At 42.5% G+C, this 22,016-nt stretch overlaps 3 protein-coding genes across 4 annotated transcripts in view; 1 reads left to right on the top strand and 2 right to left on the bottom strand.

Moving 5' to 3' along the window:
* Positions 1 to 320: 320 nt before the first annotated feature.
* On the bottom strand, positions 321 to 9,442 carry LOC135489637 (uncharacterized). Of its 2 annotated transcripts, none has more exons than XM_064775083.1 (9): positions 9,386 to 9,442; positions 7,478 to 8,222; positions 6,846 to 7,040; positions 5,868 to 6,191; positions 5,514 to 5,628; positions 3,097 to 3,332; positions 2,596 to 2,728; positions 1,975 to 2,108; positions 321 to 1,367 (listed from the first exon to the last, which is right to left on the bottom strand). In XM_064775083.1, exons 2-9 carry the CDS (start codon positions 8,198 to 8,200, stop codon positions 1,194 to 1,196), a joined length of 2,034 nt encoding a protein of 677 aa, XP_064631153.1. In that variant the 5' UTR covers positions 8,201 to 8,222; positions 9,386 to 9,442; the 3' UTR covers positions 321 to 1,193. The 2 variants fall into 2 exon arrangements, with proteins under 2 accessions (XP_064631153.1, XP_064631143.1); XM_064775073.1 differs by lacking the exon at positions 9,386 to 9,442 and adding an exon at positions 9,066 to 9,189.
* Positions 9,443 to 11,002: 1,560 nt separating this feature from the next.
* LOC135486243 (RNA demethylase ALKBH5-like) lies at positions 11,003 to 15,134 on the bottom strand. Its single transcript, XM_064768950.1, has 3 exons — positions 14,449 to 15,134; positions 13,980 to 14,060; positions 11,003 to 13,097 (listed from the first exon to the last, which is right to left on the bottom strand). The coding sequence occupies exons 1-3, from the start codon at positions 15,132 to 15,134 to the stop codon at positions 12,386 to 12,388; spliced, it is 1,479 nt and encodes a 492-aa protein (XP_064625020.1). The 3' UTR covers positions 11,003 to 12,385.
* A 3,746-nt stretch (positions 15,135 to 18,880) lies between these two features.
* LOC135489629 (fascin-like) overlaps positions 18,881 to 22,016 on the top strand; it is a 30,237-nt gene continuing 27,101 nt past the window's right edge. The window contains exon 1 of the mRNA XM_064775064.1: positions 18,881 to 19,933. Within this exon, the coding sequence (XP_064631134.1) occupies positions 19,069 to 19,933 (865 nt within the window). The 5' untranslated portion in view covers positions 18,881 to 19,068. The remainder of the gene's footprint in view (positions 19,934 to 22,016) is intronic.

Raw genomic sequence — 22,016 nt, 5'->3', positions numbered from 1 at the left:
TGTCCTGAATGGAGAGCCGAACTCATTAATATTAAAGTAAAGTCTCCAGCTCGCCAAACAGGGTAAATTTTTTACCTGTTTGGCAAGCCCGGCTGGCCGAACAGGGTGGCTTTTTAGTGCTGTTTGGCAAGCGGCTCTCCAAACAGGACAAAAAAAGATGCCTGTTCGGCGAGCGGCTTGCCAAATAGACCCGGCCTATGTTTTATGTGATGCCAAAAGTGTGTTCATTGCTAAAGGCTCCGTCGCTCTCTTCTAAGTCAAATAAGGACTATTCTGATTAAAGAAAGAAAGACACGCTTAAGGATTGCTAGTTTAGTCTTAGATAAATTTAAAGCAATACAATTGCATAGTGTAGTACAGGTTTTACTCGCTTTTACATGCAGTGAGGTCTAAATTCCATGTAAAATTATAATGGATACTAAATAATAGCGCCGGATAAAAACATTAGTAGCTGAACAAATAGACAAAACAGATAATTATTTAGATGATTTATGATATAATGTCCAGTGTCATTGTTTAAAACTGCACACACGTCCCAACGCCTCGGCACATACTTGTACATTTAGTTGATAGAGGTGGGGAGCACACTGTTGGTCACATCAAGAAATTGGGTATCTCTCAGCGGGGTGACGCACGCGTGACAACTCATCACCTCTTTTGTAAGCACGATTTCTTTCAAATAGACTTTTAAAATTTTGGTTTAAAAATAGAAGTTGACCTTGATAAAAAATCGCTCTTTATACAATGTGTTTTAGGATCTGTTTCAAGAATAGATGTGCGCGTGAGCAGGGATATACGGATGCGAACAACATTGAAAAGTTGGTATCAGTTGTCACCCTGCCTCTGGTCTGTCCTGACGGGCGGACCTGAGAGCCTCAATGTGCCCAGTATCTGTAAGAACAGTTCTCGAGTAAACTAAGCTTTCTACACGTCAGGATTATTTTGTACACTTACCATCTAAGGTACTAGGACACTTTCTAGAGGGGACTGAAATTACTCACACAGCAGCCAATCACCAGCGATCTCCTATACATGTACATGTATGCCAGACACCATTCTTTGGTATTTCTTAGTGGCATTTGACTAAAAAGCATCCTGGGATATATTTGCCTACCACCACCGCCTCCGGCGATGCAGTCTGAATTTACGTCCATGCATGCTGACACCTTAGTGATTTCTGTCAGTGTACTCCTCTAATAATGGTCGAGGCTATATCCATAGGCTCCACCACGGTTCCCTCTGGCTCCTCCAGGATGGGTTTGCGCCGTGGTCCATCGTTGTGACTGTCCTGCACCACGGCCGTAAATTGGTGGTTGCGAACCTCGGTGTTGCTGACCTCTAGCTTCGTGGGGGGTCGAAACATCATGCTTGAGGAAGAGAAAATTTGAAGAAGCTTCAGAAATTGTGGTAAAAGTGCAGTTACGGAAAACTTAGGATTATAGTGTTTTTTGTTGACCACTACCATTGAAATCTTGTCTCGTTCACGTCCAACTGCATTAACATACCATCCATACGACTTTTAAAAGGATATAATTTACATTAGGTATCTCTTTCAACTTTAATTTTTTTTAAATATAATTTCTCGATGAAGAACGGGTCAAAGCTACGGTGGCTGGGAAAGGACATCACTTGATTTTTTTTCAACATGAAAAAGAGATATTATCTCGATTACTCAAGATAATATCTCCATCGATCGAGATATTTCCTGAAAAAAAATTTCCATGTTGGAAAAAAAATCATGTGATGTCCTTCCCCACCCACCGTACAGAGCTGACTGAGGTGTTACCCTTTTCTTTGACAGATGGCTCTGATGGTTTTAAAAGACGAGTTCAGAGCGATGACTGTTTACCCTCAGCCACTCAGCTTCAACCCGTAAACTGATGGATCTGAGGGCTCGGTTTTTCTATTGAAGCGCATTATGGACCATTCACTGAGATTGGTAAGTTTTGTCTGGAAAACATGGCACACATTTACCGGCAACAGGTATCCTTCCATGATATCAAGAAGAACGCCTGTTCTTCCCTCTATGATCTTCTTCATTTCGTTATCAACGCGGCCTTGATCGGAGTGCTCTATCCGGACTGGGTGTTTCCATTTCATTGCGAAAACTACAACGATAGAAAAGATAGGTTTATATTTTGTAGGAATAAAAATGTACATGACATATAAATGTATACATGTACATATAACCGAGTAACGTAGTAAAAACATAAGTGCAACTCCGATCGATCCCAAGACGAGCTGCAGCGTGGCTCCGACACAGAAAGTGGGGAAGACAAGAATATAGACGGACAAATCCTGATTATACAAATGTACGTGTAGCATTTGATTAAAGAGTGCTGTCATATTAAATTCCCTCGTCAATAGCAGACATCGCATTCTAACAGAATAGCTGTTCGACAAATTTCAAAACGGAGGGTTAGCGTTGTATCATTATTCGTAATAAGATAACAAATGGGATCGAAAATCTCAAGAGCCCCTCTGATACGTTATTCAATGACCAGTGTCATCGAAAAACAGCAACCTGATGTTTGGTTGCAAGCTTAAAAACATTCGATTGGCGGAGACATTTAAGTAACAACAAGTAAAACTCGCCTTCCTCTCTTGCCGACCGAAGCATGTAGAAGGCAGTCCACACTGAGCCACTGAAGACTTCTCTCGGAAGAGGGAACTCATGTGACACCCTCAGAATTTTACCAATGTAGTCAAATGCATACCGAAAAACTGCCTAGAAACATTAATACACATAATATGGTTAAAAGCAATAAAATTTCCCCAGAAGTCACTTAGCCGGTCCAACGCCCTTTTTCCTTTGAGTTCATTTTTCAAACCTGCATAGGCCTGATTGAAGAAAATTGTTTTATGTATTACATTGCTGTATAACCCTTTTGAAATGTTCTTTGTTTAAACATTCCATTTTTCTTTAGATTGCAGAAGATTGAAAGAGAAGAAATTTTGCACGAACGTGTTGACCAGCTCCCAAGATGGAAAAGTCATCTCTCATGGCACCGACATTTTTTGAGATGATCCTATTAACAGGCGCAAGACGCGTCCTGTTTAAGCATGTCATGTTATGAGAGGACGAAGGTAACCTACCTGAAACCAGTTTCCGATGGTAACACATCTTACACTTGGGCGGATCGCAAGCCCGATATAAAACTCCACATTCAAGGCTGCATCCTTAGCAAATGCCATTGCCGCCAAAGCGTGGAACTCCTCATGGGTGATGTTAAGGTTCTTCCCTTTGTTCATGATGAGGAAGTACCGCAGAACGCAGGCGAGAAAACTCGTTCTCTTGTCATAATGGCTGATACTCATCCTGAAGGCAGACCCTGAATGGGAAAGGTAGACATGGTAGACGAATGAATTGATTTTGGCAATATCTTGGCTATGCCGATTTTTCGGTGGTGTGCGACGATCCGCCTTCAGTGGAAGGATACCGAAGCACAACGGCGATAGATCGGCATGTATCTTAGCATACGCTGATGCTTACCTCATTGGTCACGTACACACTATGGTACACAATAGTTTTGGGCCTATATAGTCCGATATAAGCCACTACATCACCACGTCTTCTCTATCAGTGCTGTGATAGTACTTTTACTTGGCATTCGGGTACTTTCTAATTCTGTAGTCGGATAGATTAAGGCAGACACAGGTCATGGACAGGAACAGGACTGTCCATTGCTATAAGAATCGTGTACATCTTCCGATCTGGGTTACCTTCTCTAAGGTTATTTGTCCTATCAATGTATATATACATAGCACTAGCAGGAGATGTATACCGTCGGCTCCAATGATTTTATTGAGGAATTTTCTCCTGAACGAACTCTGTCCACCCAGAACATAAAATCCACGACTCGTGCCAATGCACCAAGCACGTAATTAGCGGCCGCTTCACGTTCCAATGCACAGGGAACGTATTATAAATTTGCGGCCGCTTCACGTGCCAATGCACCGAGCACGTAATTAGCGGCCGCTTCACGTTCCAGTAGGTCTGTCTCATAACAGAACGTAAGGGACGGACGGGAACCAAAATCAGCGTCCATGGACGCGTAGTAGGATTAATCTAATAGGCCTTCACATGTCACGTGGAGTACGTTTGCGTTCCAAGTTCTGAATGGAGGCCGGCCATATAACAATGATCTTTGCACTGAATAATTGCATTCAATGGCAATAGACCGCCCATATGGGAAGGTTAATATAATTTTCCTTTATTATGCGTCTAGCCTTATCCCTGTGGTGACATGATTAGACACGCATTGAAAATGGTCAATAAAATATGATTCCTTTGTCCGAAATTGAATTGATTATTGATAACATTTAATTGCCATGGTTTGTGTTGGCCAGCAGTCGCTTGGCCTCACGCTACTTTCACCATGGAGAGAATTAGGATGTTTTTGTTCGCTGCTCCGCCGCCCATACCACCGCCACCAGTTTTGCTTACACCAGCATTTCATAATTTAGAAGTGCGTCCGCCTCCGTTGCCTCCAAGACTTGATGAAGTTCTCACCAATCAACCAAATGGTCCATACGGTGGTAACGACGTCTTTACCAGGATTAGAAACCACCAGATGGACTTTTGGTATCTATCAGGTGAGACAGTGGCCTCTTTCCAGCACCTCGTAGAGGACATTACGCCCCTTCTGGAAAACAGGCCAGGACGGTACCGAGATCATTTGCTGTCGGTGGAGAACCGTTTACTACTTTTTTTCTATTGGATCAAGAAATATCCGGACATTGTTGCGATGAGTGCAATGTTTGATATCAGCAAGCAATCTGTTTGCAGGGAACTTTATTTTATGACAGATGTTTTGTGGACTTATTTTCAAGACGGTATAACATGGCCGACCGCTGAAGAGTGGGAACAACTGCGGGGCAACTGGGATACTATTCCAGATGCTGTTGGGGCGATAGATGGAACGGTACACGCAATCGAGATCCCAAAGACTGAGGATCCCCACCTTATCATAGTCATAACTTGTTACTGTTACTCAGCCACAGTCCAACAATGAACCGCTTTCTTTTGCATAGTAACTACTTAGATAAAAAAAGACACTCAATTTGGTTAATACGAGCCAACCAGGCTTTTATCAATAATTGACCGCTTGTCTATAACAAGGCCTATTCGGTAACATCGGTAACATCGATTTCCCTTCATTGACAGTTAACCAACGCACGTTGTCAAAAAGCTATTGTATGTATAGGTGGGCGTTCCTAATGTGCTTTGGTGACCACCAATCAGAAGAAGGACCTTACATATGTATTCATCACAGCAGCGCAGCCCTGGTGGTAATGCTCGTGTAACCAATAGCATCAAAGTTAACAAGCATGGTACGTTGAATTAGGTACTTCTTAGGTTCCCGTCTGTCCCTAACGTTCTATAATGAGACAGACCTAATGCATCGAGAACGCAATTTGCGGTCACTTCCAATGTAGCGCTATACATGTAGAAATCGAAGCCAGCTGATGAGAACAATACATGGACGGGTGTACACTGTGCCCCTTCTTACCATGTTCTTGGTGTGTCATGATCGTGTGAAATGTCTCGAGGTTCTTTTGCAGGTCATCAGGACATATTTGATGGATCCGGAGGAGATCTATTGAAAATTTTGATGATGGCGTCACCTGAAAGTATGATAAGGCCTTATGATGCTCACGGTTGGGGGATCTTCCAAACGCATCCCCCTTTTTCAGAAATTTCTTTGCCATTTCACCAGAGTATGGGGATGTCGTTTAACCTCAGCCCCGGCCTCAAGTCCACTTCGTCCCTCCGCCCCCACAATAACAAGATTACATTGTGTGTTGATTTTCTTGGAATGCGTGACAAAACGTTATCCTGACAGTATGATCCATTCGGTCCTCACCTTCCTTTCAACGAGATCTTTATGAGGGGTCCTACCATGTTCCATCACGAAGTCCTCGTCACCCGGCAGAAGGAACTTGTAAATGTACCGTCGGAGTTCCGTCAACTCCTCCTCCACGCTGGGCTGTCCAGGGCTTGTATCCTCTAGCAGGTGTCTGTGCCAGTAGAACTTGTTGTGCATCGACATGACAGTGGCTGGGTACTTGATTTCGGTTATGCCCTTTGCGATGTGATTGGTCATCTCTCCACCTGTACCAACTGGCTCGGAAGACAGCGGACCCAAGCTGTAGAAGATCCGGGAGTAGTGAACTCCCTTCATCAGTTTCTGGAAGGACCCGACGCCGAGATTATTAATTTTATTTCAACTGTCCGACGTGATTTATGTGTAGCAACGCACAGATGTATGTGCACCGGTGCTTCAACATGATGACGGAAGTAGCACCCGGAACAGCATCTAAACTGGAGGCTGGATTAGTGTTCATTGGACCTAGTAGGGGGAATGGGGTTCGGATACTCTTTTAAGGCCAACAAGAGTACGAACAATGGCTGGGGTACATGGAGTGTGGTCACCCCAGACCCCTACATTGTTATTTTCTTCTTCTTCCTCAACTTGTTTATAGACAGGCAGTCGTTCAGACGCTGAAGGATTGCTGCTGTCTTCTTACTTCATTAAATCTCAGAAAAACCTTGTATTTTTTCACAAGTATATTCTGGATTTCTCTTTGGGTGTCTGTCTAGCACTTCTCAAGGTTTCACGGCTGGGATTTGTATATCTTGTGTCCTTCAAATAACACCCAGAGAACGAAGATGGATATAAGACATCCTCAAAGGAAATGTGTTAGCAGAAATATCATCTTTCTCTTGCTGAAACCACAGTGACCTCATTCCAATCTCATTGTTTCTTTCTAGGGGTTGATTTTTAAATACCCCTTTAGTTACATTTTTTGAGACACCCTATATCGGCCCCAAGAATGCTTACCTCTTCTTGTACCACCAACGGATGATTATCAACCTTGTTATTCGCTTTGACCCAATATGCGACCTCACGTATGTGCTGCTCCCATCTGTTACGTAGTCCAAGTTTCTCTTTCAGATTTAATCGGTTGAGTTCAGGGAAGGTGAAATCGTTGCCGCAGAGAATCGCGAACTCAATCAACTCGCTGTGATGTCCGAACTGTAATGATTATGAGAGATGCTCAGAAAGCTTACGTATATAACGTCGTACGTTTATATAATCTGTGGTACGCCGTTTTTAGAATAAAGTAAACATGAAATTCAAACTACTTCAACTATTATTCATGAATTTGAAGAAAAGTCAGTTATTTTCATGCCTTTTCTGATATTTTGCATCAAACTAACACGCAAACAATCCGATTTTTTTCACCTCATTTTTATTCTATCTTAACTTATCATTGGTTTCAAATTTATCTTTATCGCAATCCCTAACTAAAGAGAACAATACCAGTCACATTATTCACAGAAACGTCAGTAGACGAGAATAATCCGTTTTTGTGTATAGTTTGCGTCTGAATAGTGAAATTAACGAACATTTTATTGCCACGAAAAAGGACTCATCTTCCTTCATCCTGTCACGTCGTACTTAAAACTTACCCCAAGAATATCTGACAACTTCTCTTGCGTGATGACTTGAGCAGGTAAACTGTTGAGTTCTGCATTAGGCCCTGTTCCAAGACCTAAATCTGTTGGCATCTTGAACTGATCAACATGAATGAAAACACTTTCTTTGAAGATACAAAAGTCGGTGTCGTTACCGAGTATCGCATAGGCTTTTGGGCGCTTAACGAGGTCATTCGCCACGGTGTAATCAACTTCGCCGGAGGCCAACTGGTTGATCTCGCACATGCATTCCTTCAGCGTTTGGAAGAATTGCGCTTCCAATAAAACCGGAAGAACGGCAGGATCGAAAGGCAGGCCCCACTTCGTACCGCTGCAAACCTCTAACGGATGACGAAGTTTCTTTAACAATCCCTTGTGTCCTTCTTTCCACTTGTCCAGCTTCCTCTCACACTGGTAAGTTGAACTTCCCCGCGCACCATCAACGTAGAACACTAACTCGACGCCATGGGAGCGTAGGTCGTAGATGACGTTCTTTAGGTACTTGTCAATGTTGTCGTACTCGCCAAGTCCCAGCCTAAGGTAGTAGTTTCCGTAAACCTCCTCATCCAAGACCCTCCACATGCTCATGAGCAGAGCATTCTCAAAGGCATAGAAATCGGCCAGTATTTCTATGCCATCTCTTTCCCGGGCAACATCAAACAGGTCGACCGAGTCCATTTTGTCTTTAAGAAAGGACAAGAGACCTTTCACACCCATTTCTCGTTTTGACGTTGTATACCTAAAAAAGAAAACCACGACAATGCTTGTCACGAAGGTGTGACCATCAGCTTGATAATAAGTTTCATTCCCCTGCTTCCAGGGCAAGAATGATCTTCAAGCCGATTGTACCGCTGATCATTTCGACTCATTTGATGGATCTTGTTGTCAGGGTGATAGGCATAGATATTAATAAATATTGATGTATCGGTAATTCCGGTGTAAATTTGTAGTTCCCCATGTACAGTATACATATTTCAGTTTTTCCATATAATAGACCTTGGTTGAAGAAATCTTAGGCCTACCACTGTCGTCATCAATTTCAGTTGGCCCGGTCCAAGTCTCCTTTAAAAGGAGACTATTGTCCAGGTGAGCCAATTTAGTTACAGAAAGCTCACCCATTTTTCAAATTGCGCATATATATTAGTCATTTGAAGACCACAAAGTGGACCCCTAGACCCATGTCTACAGCGGCCCTTTAAGTGACAACGTTGGGTGTGGTGGGGTGGGGATTTGTTGTTCTAGATCCTGGTTACTATAGTATGAGTCCCTGTTCTTTTATAAAGGATTGGGATAATTGTAAGTTGAACAAAACATGAGCACCTGTGTTCATGAATTTTTGTAGCAGGAGGCAACTTGGACCCTGTCGGGGTTTGTGCCATATTCCGGGATCGAGTTCGAGGAAAATTTATTTCAGTTGGTAAGGTAGGCCTACATGTAAAATTTCAGTGGACAATGTGCCGAATTTGTTCTTTCACTTGCCAATCTCGAAATCCTGTGAAACAGAAAATACAACTCTGACACCTAGAATCGCAATGTCTTGGTACCGCGATGGTTTCATTGACCTAGTTTTAAATCTACCTACCTTTCGATAAAAAGTCGAATATCTGGGATGTGTTTTCCCTCTTACAAAGTGCACACCGAATGATAATCACCAGCTACTATAATAGTCCCTGAATTTTTTATAAAACATATTACTATAGATCCATGGTGACGTGACGACGGCCAACACTACGTCATGTAAACGTTGTTCCCAATCAAGTGCATGAATCTATAGCATCGGAGATTCAGTGAATCCTTTTGCTATTCCGCGGAATGTTTCCACAAATGCTATTATAGGCCTATATTTAAATATACCCAAAAAATTTAGCATAACATTTAGCGCAGAAATAACATGGTTTTCACCTTTAAAAAATACTTTCGATTGAAAGAGCATTATATAAAATTATCAGTCCATATATATTTTCATAGGATTATCAGTAGCCTATCAGGAGATTCGATGAATGCTTTTGCTAAGTTCCGCGAAACGTTTCCACGAAATGTTATCCATGAAATGTATACAAAAATGACATAGGTCAATGGTTATTTCATAAAACCATGCAAAAATGATACATGGTTTTTGTATATAAAAACTAGTTTCAATTCTTTGCTCCTGCGGGGTTGGCGTAATTCCACAACCATAATATACAGGAAAAATCATGGTCATTAGGCACCATCTTGGTACAGATACGTGGTAGGATTGATGACAGAGACATAGATTATGGCAGTAGCTGGTCAGTTTGAGGAGAGTCTTGTGTGGCTGTAGCTGGTCAGATCGTGGACAGTCACAATCATGTTGGTCAGATTTAGGACAGTCACAACCACATGGCAGAAGCTGGTCAGATAGAGGAACAGCCACAATCATGTTGCAGTGGCTGGCCAGATTGAGGACAGTCACACTCATGTTGCAGTGGCTGGCCAGGCTGAGGACAGTCACAATTATGTGGCAGTACGGGTCAGGCTGAAGAAGAGCCACATGATTGTGGCAGTGGCTGGCCAGATTGAGGACAGTTACACTCATGTTGCAGTAGCTGGTCAGACTGAGGACAGTCACCCTCACCCACAATCTTGTGGCTGTCGTAGGTAAGTTGAGGACAGTCACAACCTTGTTGCAACAGTTGGTCAGATCGAAAACATTGGCAGTATCGCCCGCCATACTGAGGGACAGTTACAAACATGTGGCTTGCCAGAATGAGGACAGTCGAGATTTTGCAGTAGCTGGTCAGATTAAGGAACAATCACAATCTTATGGCAGTAGCTGGTCACACTGTAGGACAGTCACAGGCATGTTGGAGTAGCCTGGACAGTCACAATATTGTGGCAGTAGTTGGTCAGACTGAGGAACAGTCACAATATGTGGCAATAGCTGGTCAGATTGAGGACAGTCAAAGTCATCTGGGGGAGTAGCTGGTCAGATTGAAGACAGTCACGCAGCAGTAGCTGGTAAGATTGAGGATAGTCCAAATCTGGAGACAGCACCTTGACAGACTAAGGACAGTCACAATCATGTGGCAGTAGCTGGTCAGATTGAGGACAGTCACAATCAATGGCAGGAGCTGGCCACAATGAGGACAGTCAGTCCGGAGACATTACCTGGTCAGATTGTGGACAGTCACAATCATGTGGCAGTAGCTGGTCAGATTGAGGACAGTCACAATCATATGGCAGGAGTTGGCCACATTGAGGACAGTCAGTCCGGAGACATTACCTGGTCAGATTGTGGACAGTCACAATCATGTGGCAGTAGCTGATCAGATTGATGACAGTCACAATCATATGGCAGGAGCTGGCCACATTGAGGACAGTCAGTCCGGAGACATTACCTGGTCAGATTGAGGACAGTCACAATCATGTGGCAGTAGCTGATCAGATTGAGGACAGTCACAATCATATGGCAGGTGCTGGCCACATGATTGTGACTGAATGAAAATGAATCAAAAAGTAGGAATTTTCAAAAAAACACAAGATGTGTATTTCAAGGATGAAAAAGTTAACACTTAAACAAGCACAATTACATTTCCGGTTTAAAAATCTTAATTACACATAATAAGCAGAGGTTGGCGCAGTAAGGCCTTTCCAGGGCGGTTGCGGAATCACATTTTTCGATACCTCATTCTGCCTTCCAACAAAATGTAATGTATTTTCCTTAATTCGTAAATCAATGTTTCTTATGCATTCTCCACTGGCACATGTTTGGGTCTTTCTTGAAAATACATTCTTGCATTAGGATTTTTTGAGCGGTCCAAAGACCTGCTATGGGAGGATGGATCACATTACGCCAACCACATACTTCTTTCTATACAAATAACAATGTGTATTATGCACAGCATGATTTGATATAACTTGCCATTCTCCTCTGCATCAACATTCACAGGGTTTTCGATTCTGAATAAAAAATGGTCCTTACACTAATGGTACCATGTGATCTTACTTGCACGTGATTTTTGAGTTTGAAACAAAGACTGAACAAGACATACATTTACATTAAAAGTACACATACATAATTCAAGGCCACATTTTAGCAGGAATTTCTCAAAGGAAACCGACACTGATCAATGGTTGATAATTTGTACATATGAACCGGCAACACGACATAAATCTGGATCCAGGTTTCAGACTTTGCTATCTGAAACAACCCTTTTTCAGCGATATAAAAATTGTCAAGCTCAAACAAAACATTCAAAGGGCAAGGGGAAATGAGGCCAATTACAATGTATATCCGACTAAACGATTTAGCCCCTATTGCCGTTACCAATTTGATTGTACATTAGCACGTTGCGAGTATAATTTACATGTTTTTAAAGAGTACCAGGGTACATTTAAAATTGCATAACATGATATCAAGTGTCAGAGAATGAGATCATGACTCAATTAAGCTTTTTGTTAAAAAAAAGTTCCACACAAGACCTGCGACCAAAATTACGCTACAACGAATTATTCTCTTGTTTTTAACCTTTTCACACAAAGTATGAGCTCAACTGTACCACTTTTGTGTGTTCTCCTTGACATACTCATAAAATTGTTTAGTGTTTTTTCAGCACCACAAAATGAAAATAACCCCCATATCCAACACATAGTGCGAGTTGGAATCCACATTTTCACAGAAGCTCAGCATTCCCTCGGCGGCCATAGTTTTCCCCCATTGCAGAAAAGATTCAAAAAAACTAATTTTTGACCGAACACTAGAATATAATGAACTGATAGTCATAGTGATATACAACTATAGGCCGGCTTTTCAATGTTGTTTCAACTCTTGCACATATAAACTATGAAGCTATATAATAGCTATACTGTAACAAAATTATAACAATCGAACACAAAAACCGTTAGTAACCACGGCAACAGGAACCATGACTAAATGTACAATCAGTGTGATGATTCGTCCTTAGTCAGAAAAACCTGCCTCTTTTTCTGACTCGGTTTCGACGCAAGTACGATGCGCTTGATCGATTTTGGCACAATTGGTGGGTCATCTTTCTCTAACTGACATCTTTCATTCGAAAGTTTGATCACTTTAGAGCTCAAGCGTGACGGGCTAACACTCGGACTCCTTTTCCGTGAATAGTTTCTGGGCGTCTTTTCCTTGAGCACCGACGGCGTCGAAGAAGTGTAATTCCAGTTTTTGTCACGGTCGTCGTGCTCATTCCAGCTCGGATTTCGCCTGTTCTGATCACTCCAACGCCTCCTTTTGTCAGGTTCACTCCAACTGTGATCACCGTCATCACGCTCATTCCACCTGCGATAGCGCTCAGCAGGCTCATTCCAACTGCGATCGCGATCATCACGACCACTCCAACTTTTATTGAGATTGTCATGCTTGTTCCGATTTTTGTCACGGTCATCATGCTCGCTCAAACTCTTATCGCGGTCATCATGCTTGCTCCAACTGCTGCTTCGGTCATCATACTTGCTCCAACTGCGGTCTCTGTCATCGTGTTCACTCCATCTCTGATCACGATCGTCATGCTCATGCCAACTGCGGCTGCGGTCATCGTGTTCATAATATTTTTGAGATTTGTACTGTTGGTGCACGGGTTCTTCATCTGTCACCTTGAGCCTTGGAGCAGTCGGGAGGACTCTGAAAAAGAAGACGCAACATTGATCAATGTTGAATTTAAAATTAACTTATCCGTGCATTCTGGTTGTGACTTTGTCCTCAAGATGATTTCATACCGACTTTGATCAATGTTAAATTTAAAGTGAACTTATCCCTGCAATGCATTCTGGTTGTGACATTGTCCTCAAGATCATTTGTTATATCTTTCCATAACAACATTGGTCATATCAACTTTGATCAATGTTAAATTTAATGTGACCTTATCCCTGCATTCTGGTTGTGATTTTGTCCTCAAGACCGATTTTGGACGATTGGAAATTACAATTAACCAGAATCTCTTTCCATGCAACACAGCGATCACAATGATTTGTTATGTCTTTCCATAACAACATTGGTCATACTTGTCATAATGCTGAGCTAGGCCAAATGTGAAGGAAGATGTAGTAGTTTCGTACACACCACATGTGACGAAAAGGTACTTTTGAAAAATATTTGAAGGACAGAGACCCTTTAACTGACACAATAACCTACTCCTTGATGACTGCATTCAAAACCCTACACTGAACTTTGTACCCTTTGAATCTGTTGACAGGATTCTAAGCACTGTTTTGTCATTGAATTCTCTGAGGTGTAATTTGGTATTATGAGAGGTGACACAAACACAATCACAGTGGAACCTCCCTTAGCGGACAGCTCTCTATTAAGGACACTACTTTCAGTCCCAAAATGGTTGTTTTGATTCTATTTGACCTCTCTAATCAGGACACCTCCCTAATAAGGACAGCACTTGTCAGTCCCGAGGGTGTCCTTAATAGGGAGGTTCTACTGTAATATGGAGGTTTTAACTTAAGAACTCCATTGAAGGGTAACATCAAGACCTTCTCCTTCTGCTGTCAATCATACCTTCTGAGGATAATCACTGCTCTCCTTTCAACAACATCTTGAGGTCGGATACAATGAGTGATTTCATCAGCTGCATAGCCACTGAAAATAAATGTCGAATATCGTTTTTGTAATAAGACATGAAGAAAACAATTTAAAGACAGAGAGATTACTAGCTAGTCAGTTATAAAATACATGTAGTCTTTGGTGTGACCCATCCAGCATAATATTAGCCCATAGGCCATCCTTGAAAAATGTTCGGTTGATATTTAACTTTACACTGATCCGATTGTTTATCAAGGGATTGTTTAATTAACAGTGTTTATAAGTCATTGGTAAATAGCAAAAACCACCCCGTCTGTACTTCATGACATCAAAAAGTAATGCAGGTGGGGATGATAAGTTTATTTTTTCATGGGGCCAAACACGGCTTGACATGGCGCCCATTGGCAAATCAGGCAACTAGATGTTGAGAATTCACAAACCATACCTCAGCATGGTAACACTTCCTCTTGTTATTGGCAAACACACCACAGGTTTCGACACTCGGATGGGCTTGAACGTGAATTTGCAACCAAAAGACAAGGCCGAGTCACTCATGAACGAGACAGATACGATCGGGCGATCGAAGATATGGGCAGGGTCGATGTGAGAGACGATGCATCCGCCGGGTTGATAGTCATTTATCACAGCACTGTTGAAAAATCCCTCCGGAACAATTTTTGCCTCGACCACAGGTTTGATCACCATTTCCTCAATCCAATCCGGAATCTCATCTACTTCTCCCTTCGGGTAAAGTCTTTCCTGGCCTGGCCCCTTCTTTGACAGCTGTGAACCATACGTGTAACCCTCACCAAAGAAGTACTTATTACGGAGTGGCGCCGTATCGACAGTGTGTTCTTTGTAGGCGCCACTTTTCCCAATCTGAACCACTTCGTTGATTTTTTCTTCAATGGCAATGCATTCGTCCTCAGAAAAAAGTTGATGTTGTTGGATGCCTTCGTGGATTTGGCTCATCTTGTATTGACTTAAAGTCGACTGTTCTGTGTCGTGTGTCTGGTCTACACCACCGGACCATCGGCGGTGCGACCGTTTTTCAATTCTTTCATCATTTAGGGACCCAGATTTTAACTTTTCTCTGAGATCCCCAACAAATTTGCCGATGCTTGTCGCCATATTGGAAAATTGCGGTTGTTTCGCTCCCTGACCTTTCGCCCCAGTCGTTTCGCTCCAAGTCGAAGTCGTTTCGTTCCCTGGGAATTTTAATTGGGGATTGAGAAAGATCTCAAATCTAAGGATGATCTTTTCTACTGTATTGACACAAGCTTCCAATTAATATCTCGATCATTTATCAGCGATTCACAAAAACTGTTTAAATTCATATCGAGCCATTATTTGATATGGGAAGGCACTATGTCTTGTATGTCTCCCTGTAGAGACCATGTCTCAATCAATCTGATGGCAGTAGCTGCTACAATGTCCCATATCTGAATAGTAGTTACCAGCTGGCTCCACTCGTCCCTAGACCCTTTCACAACCAAGCTGAAGAGACAGTAGCTTTCACAATTCTAATTTCACCACTGCTGAAAAAGTTGTAGACTGTCTGCGAAGAGTATGTACTAACAGACATTAGTCGGTCAATTTGACACATACTAACAAGTACTTCCGATTTGCACGATCCCCTCCTCCCCCCTCCCCCGATGCGCATTTAGTGGCTGTCACTTAGGCATAAGTCAGTCATCTCCGCGAAACGACTTCAATTTGAAGCGAAATTACTGTGAATGTAGATACGCGTTGGACGAACTGTCAGAAACGGCGGGAAATTAGCACGCGGTTGACGATGGTTAGCGCCAAAGCTCGAGTCAGCTGTGCGGGGGCTTCGTCTGGTCCCATTATGTAACAGTCCTTGTGTAAAGTGTCTCATCATCAGTATCATCATCATCATTTAGGCATTGTGGCCCAGAGATTGGGCCTTTGCCTCGAGGTTTTGTTGGCGCATGGGTCTTGCTGCAAAAACAGTAGGCCTTACCAAGAAATAATAATTAAAAATATAATTAAAAAAAGGTTTTTTTAAATTTCAGTCTTGTGTTACAAAGGGTCATATAGGGCCTAATATGCAGAAAACTGTCCAAGTGTTTTATGTATGAAACTTTCTAAGTACCTAACAAATATTAAAATTTGAAAGCATCTTTTTTACGCACCGCACTGCCGCAGCCATCGCAGTTTGCGTTATCACCAGATCCAGATCCAGACGCGAAAAAATCGCACCTGCCGAAACTTCCTAACGTCATTCTGATGACGTAGGAGCAACAATAGGCTGTTGTTGGCCGGGACGGCTTGTATTTGTGGCATTTCGCTCAATCTCATTTTTTATTTCAACAAAAGGAAAAGGAGGATAGGGTACTCTTTATTTTTCAGAGTATATTCTCATAGTCGTAATTGCTTTCTGCATTGGTTTTGAGTTCATTGGTGAGTGTTTTTAAGGTCGGAAAGAAGCAATCCACTTCATTCTACCCTGTCCCTGTTCCTTTAGTTACCCCGGGCGTTAAGCGGATTTCTAGATACCGTAGGCCTACCCGGATGTGCATGCCTACTGTTGATAGTGGTAAATATTGGTGACGATAGATGGCGAAAAAGAACCTCTCTTTTGTCATTCTCATATTGTGAGTTATGAGCATCGGCGTTTTTCATGAGACAACCAGTAAAGGGGCCCACTCGCCAAATAAAATTCCATTCCACAGCACCCCAAAAAAAGATTTCCGCCAGTGTGACAAGTACCACAGAGGCGTTCTGTTCCGATTGCGCGTTGCGTTAATCCCTGAGACTGTGCTTTTTGGCTCACTGTGATAGTAGTCCAGTGGGATCCCCATAACAACAAGCTAAGCACAATTTAATTAGAAAAAGCGGTCCTATGTGGTTTAGAACAGTAGAACAACGGTCGGGTCCCTCCCTGGGCCAATTAAGTAATTTCGCTGCTTGTTTTTAGACTCCTATGCAGTCACGGTCAATTTCGTCATCCTGATCGCACTTCCTCGATCCGGGCGACCGGAAAACAGGGCCTAAAGCACTAAAGTAACGTTATCTCTAGCGGTTACAATCGTTCAGCGTCCAGCCCCTGGATGAGTAAGCTTGCGTAAATATCGGATCTAAAATTCCAAGAGACAATTTCCTAGCCGCACACGCATCATTACGGCAGCAGATTAGTGCCATAAAAAATAAAATATTACCTCGTTATTACGAGATCTTTTCTCGTTATTACGCGATCTTTTCTCGTTATTACGCGATGTTATCTCGTTATTACGAGATCTTTTCTCGTTATTATGAGATCTTTTCTCGTTATTACGAGATGTATTGTTATCTCGTTATTACGAGATCTTTTCTCGTTATTACGCGATCTTTTCTCGTTATTACGCGATCTTTTCTCGTTATTACGAGATGTTATCTCGTTATTACGAGATCTTTTCTCGTTATTATGAGATGCGAAAGTGCACGCAACATCGAGGATTAAGGTCTCATTAGGGAGTTGTTTTTTTATTCATGCGCGGCCAAGCCCTAACCGTAGTTCCTAAAATCATTGATTTCTCGGTCCTTACAGTATGTCAGCGTTGATTCAGCAGTTGTTTTGGCAAAGACATGTTTTTTTGGAGTTTCTGAAACCTAGAGCGCTACTCAATAGGCGACTAACAAGAAACTACGCATTTATACTGCCGACGTATGTGTACACTGAACTTGGGATGTGCGTCGGCCCCGTGTTGAAATGCCGTCCAGTACCAGTTGGTGCGTTTTTCGCTGATTTGTGCAGAATTCAACATATCTCAAAAGTTCAATGGTTGACCCTCGATTTTTTTTTTGATTTTTGTGTAGCGTAAGCAACTGTCTTTCATGGGAGAATGGTCTCTGTAAGAATTATTCAGGAAGAAGTGTATAATATTTTGGGGTTTTTCGTGATTGTCCGGCCCAATTGGCAATATTGCCATTTGGGATGGTGAACAGAGCTAGGAGCAAATGCGACGCTTATGATTTATTTAAAGAAATAAAATGCCCGATTTAACATCCTGCAGAATCAGGGGAATCGGGCGTTTCCAGTGATATACGACACAAATGGGTTGTCCTCATGCATTCACTTTGGAAACGCATTTTAAAATAGATGTTACGTCCTGTTAATGGGGCACGTCATCATCGCGTACATTTGGGAAAAACTCCCTAACGAGACCTAAAGCTCAGGATCAAGCGCCGGAAAGGTCCGTACTTTATAGACCCATATACCATCATCGCGTAATAACGAGATAACATCTCGTAATAACGAGAAAAGATCGCGTAATAACGAGAAAAGATCGCGTAATAACGAGAAAAGATCTCGTAATAACGAGATAACATCGCGTAATAACGAGAAAAGATCTCGTAATAACGAGATAACATCGCGTATTAACGAGAAAAGATCTCGTAATAACGAGAAAAGATCGCGTAATAACGAGATAACATCGCGTAATAACGAGAAAAGATCACGTAATAACGAGATAATATTTTATTTTTTATATTTTTTATGGCACTAATCTGCTGCCGTACATCATAGGCCTAGGCCTACTCGAAAATCCAGAGCCAGTCGTATCCTCCTCCCCTCGCTCACGTTTGCCCGCGCATCCGCTAATTAGCGGCTAACTCTTTATATAGTAAGAAATGTTACTTCGAACCCTTTAATTTTTTCAAGCCTAAGACCTATAGGCTAAGCTGCCGGTTGTGAGCCCGGGTTGCGAGCTAAGATATTCCCGGAAATTTTAGGCTAAGTTGATCACATGACCCACATGGCAGACCCAGCTTGTTACCAGGCGGTTATAGCCTTTTAGATTAGCACACTCGAGAATGCTAATCGATGTTCCCTTGCGATATTCCTGGGCGCGAGGTTACGCAGACGATCCCTGAGCACACGCATTAGCGCTCTTATTCAGTCGGCGCTTTGTGAGCACCGGTATCAGTCTTGAGTCATCGGTCTTTGTTCGGAGAGGCAGTGGATACGGCGTGTGCATTAGAATAGAGCATTAGAGGAGTACATCTTCTGTCATTTCTGGACTGATTTCGTCTTAATTTTCAGTTTGTCTGATACCGATACACCATGGCTACCAACGGTCACTGCAACGGGATTCAGGATTCGCATGCCCAATGGAAACTGGGGCTTGTAAATGAAGACAAGAAATATCTGACGGCCGAGACCTTTGGGTTTAAAATCAACTCGTCGGCGGTGTCACTGAGGAAGAAACAAGTCTGGATTGTGGAATTTGGTAGCTCTGATGATGAGGTATATCTCAAGAGTCATCTTGGGCGCTACGTCTCGACGGATAAGATGGGGAATGTCTTCTGCAATGCTGAAAGCAAAAATGAAGAGGGTACCCAATTTGCCCTGGAGTATGAACCAATCGGTGGGCAAGGACGCTGGGGGTTCAAGAGTAAGAAATTTAACAATTACTTGGATGGAGTTATGGATAACATGAGCTGCAGCTCTACAACGCCGAAGTGGTGGAAGCCTCATCTCGCGACACATCCTCAGGTCAACATCCGAAACGTCAACCGAAAGCGATGCGTCAATCTTCGCCGGGTCGGTGAAGATGGCCCAAGCGCCAAGGATCAGCTGGAGTGCACCCAAGTTATCCCTTGGGGTGAGGATTCCCTTATCACCTTGGAGTTCCTGGATGGAAAATACGCTGTCAAGACCAGCGATGATCGTTACCTACACACCAGTGGCGAATTGGTGAAGGACACCAGTCCCGAGACCCTCTACACTTTGAGGATCCGGCAGAACGTCCCTGCCCCTGGCATCGCCCTGATGGATTCCAAGGGCAAGTATCTGACGGCTGTCGGCACGGGACAACTCAAGAGCAAGAATAATAGCATTTCCAAGGACGAGCTCTTCACTCTCTTAGACAGCCAGCCCCAGGTGTATCTTGTCTCTCACAAAGGAAAGAAGGTCTCCATTAAACAAGGTAAGCAGATTTTCTTTGCCTGTTTGATATATTTCCGGTGTTTTACAGTTTTTATATTCTACTGTTGAGGAATGTCACATCACAGGTGACCTGTCAATACAGTGGAACCTCTGTGAGTGGACACCTCTCTAATAAGGACACTAGTTTTGGTCCTAAATTGGTTGTTTCCATTCAATTTGACCTATCTAATCAGGACACCTCTCTATTAAGGATAGCACTTGTCCAATGGGTGTCCTTAATAGAGAGGTTCTACTGTATTTCCTAAAATGTCCTTTCAGCATTCTCTACAAGTACTGGTGTCATGTCAGTTAAATATCATCGTTTGCCACTTTGTAATTTTTGCATTTAACTGGAGTCACTGGTCAGTCCTCAGTGAGTTTATTTTGGGTGTAAAGTAGGACCTCTCTATTACAGTCACCCTATAGGGACTGACAAATGCTGTCCATAATTGAGAGGTGTCCTGGTTACAGAGGCAAATTCAATGGAAAATACCAATTTGGAACCAAATGCAGTGTCCTTAATAGCAATAGGGAGGGTGTCCCCAATGGAGGTGTCTGCTAAGGGAGGTTCATCTGTATTAAATTACAAAGTGATTCGGTTTTCTTGTCATTCTAAAAAGTTTCCAGGCCAAGTGCAGGAAATTACAATCCACTGATGACAAGTTGGCCTAGCTTCCTGGTGGACTGTGTGTTGACTAAAGGTCCTGTGAAAAACATCATAAATTGACAGTTTACAGTGTGACTCACAAAAACAGGATATCACTGACAATAAAGAATGGGTGAGGTATACCATGTGGGTGACAATGGTTCCTTTTCCAGTTGACACAGAATGACATGTGTGGGTGTGGTCTCTGAATTCTTTGATAAAATATGCAAAATTCTTTTATAAAGGTACAGTGGTGCCTCCTTAAGTAGACATCTCTCTAATAAGGACACCCTCTCGCTAAGGACACTAGTGTAGGGGTTGGACCCAAATTGGTTGTACGGACGCCAACTAGAGCTAAATAGCAAGAATCTATGAAAGAATTAAGCAAATACAGTGGAACCTCCCTTACCTCTCTATTAAGGACAACCTCTCTATTAAGGACACTAGTTTTGATCCCAAATTGGTTGTTTCCATTCAGTTTGACCTCTCCAATCAGGACACTTCTCTATTAAGGACAGCACTTCCCAGTCCCAAGGGTGTCCTTTTAGAGAGGTTCTAATGTAAATACTTTAACCACAGTAACACCTTTAGGTTGATTTATAGAGGTCTGAGCTGACCTATGTTACTTTTTAACATGCTGATTTTAAGACAGAGAAAAGTCCTCAATCTAAGGAAGGCTATGGTAGAATACCGGAAGCATGGACCTGCTGTCTATTAGTGGATGACTTCCCATGAGCCAGGCTATGAATCATGATCAGCTGTGATGATGGTAGTCTACTAAGCCTCTTCCAGACTATCTATAAAGTGGGATAAGCACAGCTGCATGGCTACCTCACTGCAGTGGTAAATGGAGCTGATGCAATTGATGCATTGGGGAAGTGTCTGCTGTATCCGTTGCCTAGCAACATTGTAACCATGCTTTTTCATTAAACCTCATAGTAGACAGTACAATGTCTGTTTTCCGGACCTTAGAAATGATGTACAGTAGAACCTCCATAAGTGGACACCTCTGCTCTATTAAGGACATTAAAGACACAAGGTTTGGTCCCAAATTGCCTGTTTTCATTCAATTTGACCTCTCTAATCAAGACACCTCTCTATAGGACCGCACTTGTAAGTCCCGAGGGTGTCCTTGATAGAGAGGTTCTACTGTGTCAATAGACCCCCTTCTCCATGGCCATGGTCTATGCCTTTGGTAGTTTTAGCTGTAGAAAACCCCTTAGGGAAGGGAGTCACAACCACTACAAGATCTGCAACTCCTGTGTTAGGCTGAACTACCACAAATCAAATAGCATGTGGGGTCACAATGTTAACTTCCTTCCTTCCTGTTTCTTTCCTGGGTTGTAAACACTTGGTTGAATATCCTTACATGGATATAGCCAAATGTTCACTTCATTATAGAACTCATTAGGTTCAAATTACTGATATCATTTTGTAA

Source organism: Lineus longissimus, chromosome 1 (genome assembly GCF_910592395.1).
Source record: "Lineus longissimus chromosome 1, tnLinLong1.2, whole genome shotgun sequence".
In the NCBI taxonomy this organism is placed as follows: Eukaryota; Metazoa; Nemertea; class Pilidiophora; order Heteronemertea; family Lineidae; genus Lineus; species Lineus longissimus.
This window is presented reverse-complemented; position numbering and strand designations above follow the sequence as displayed.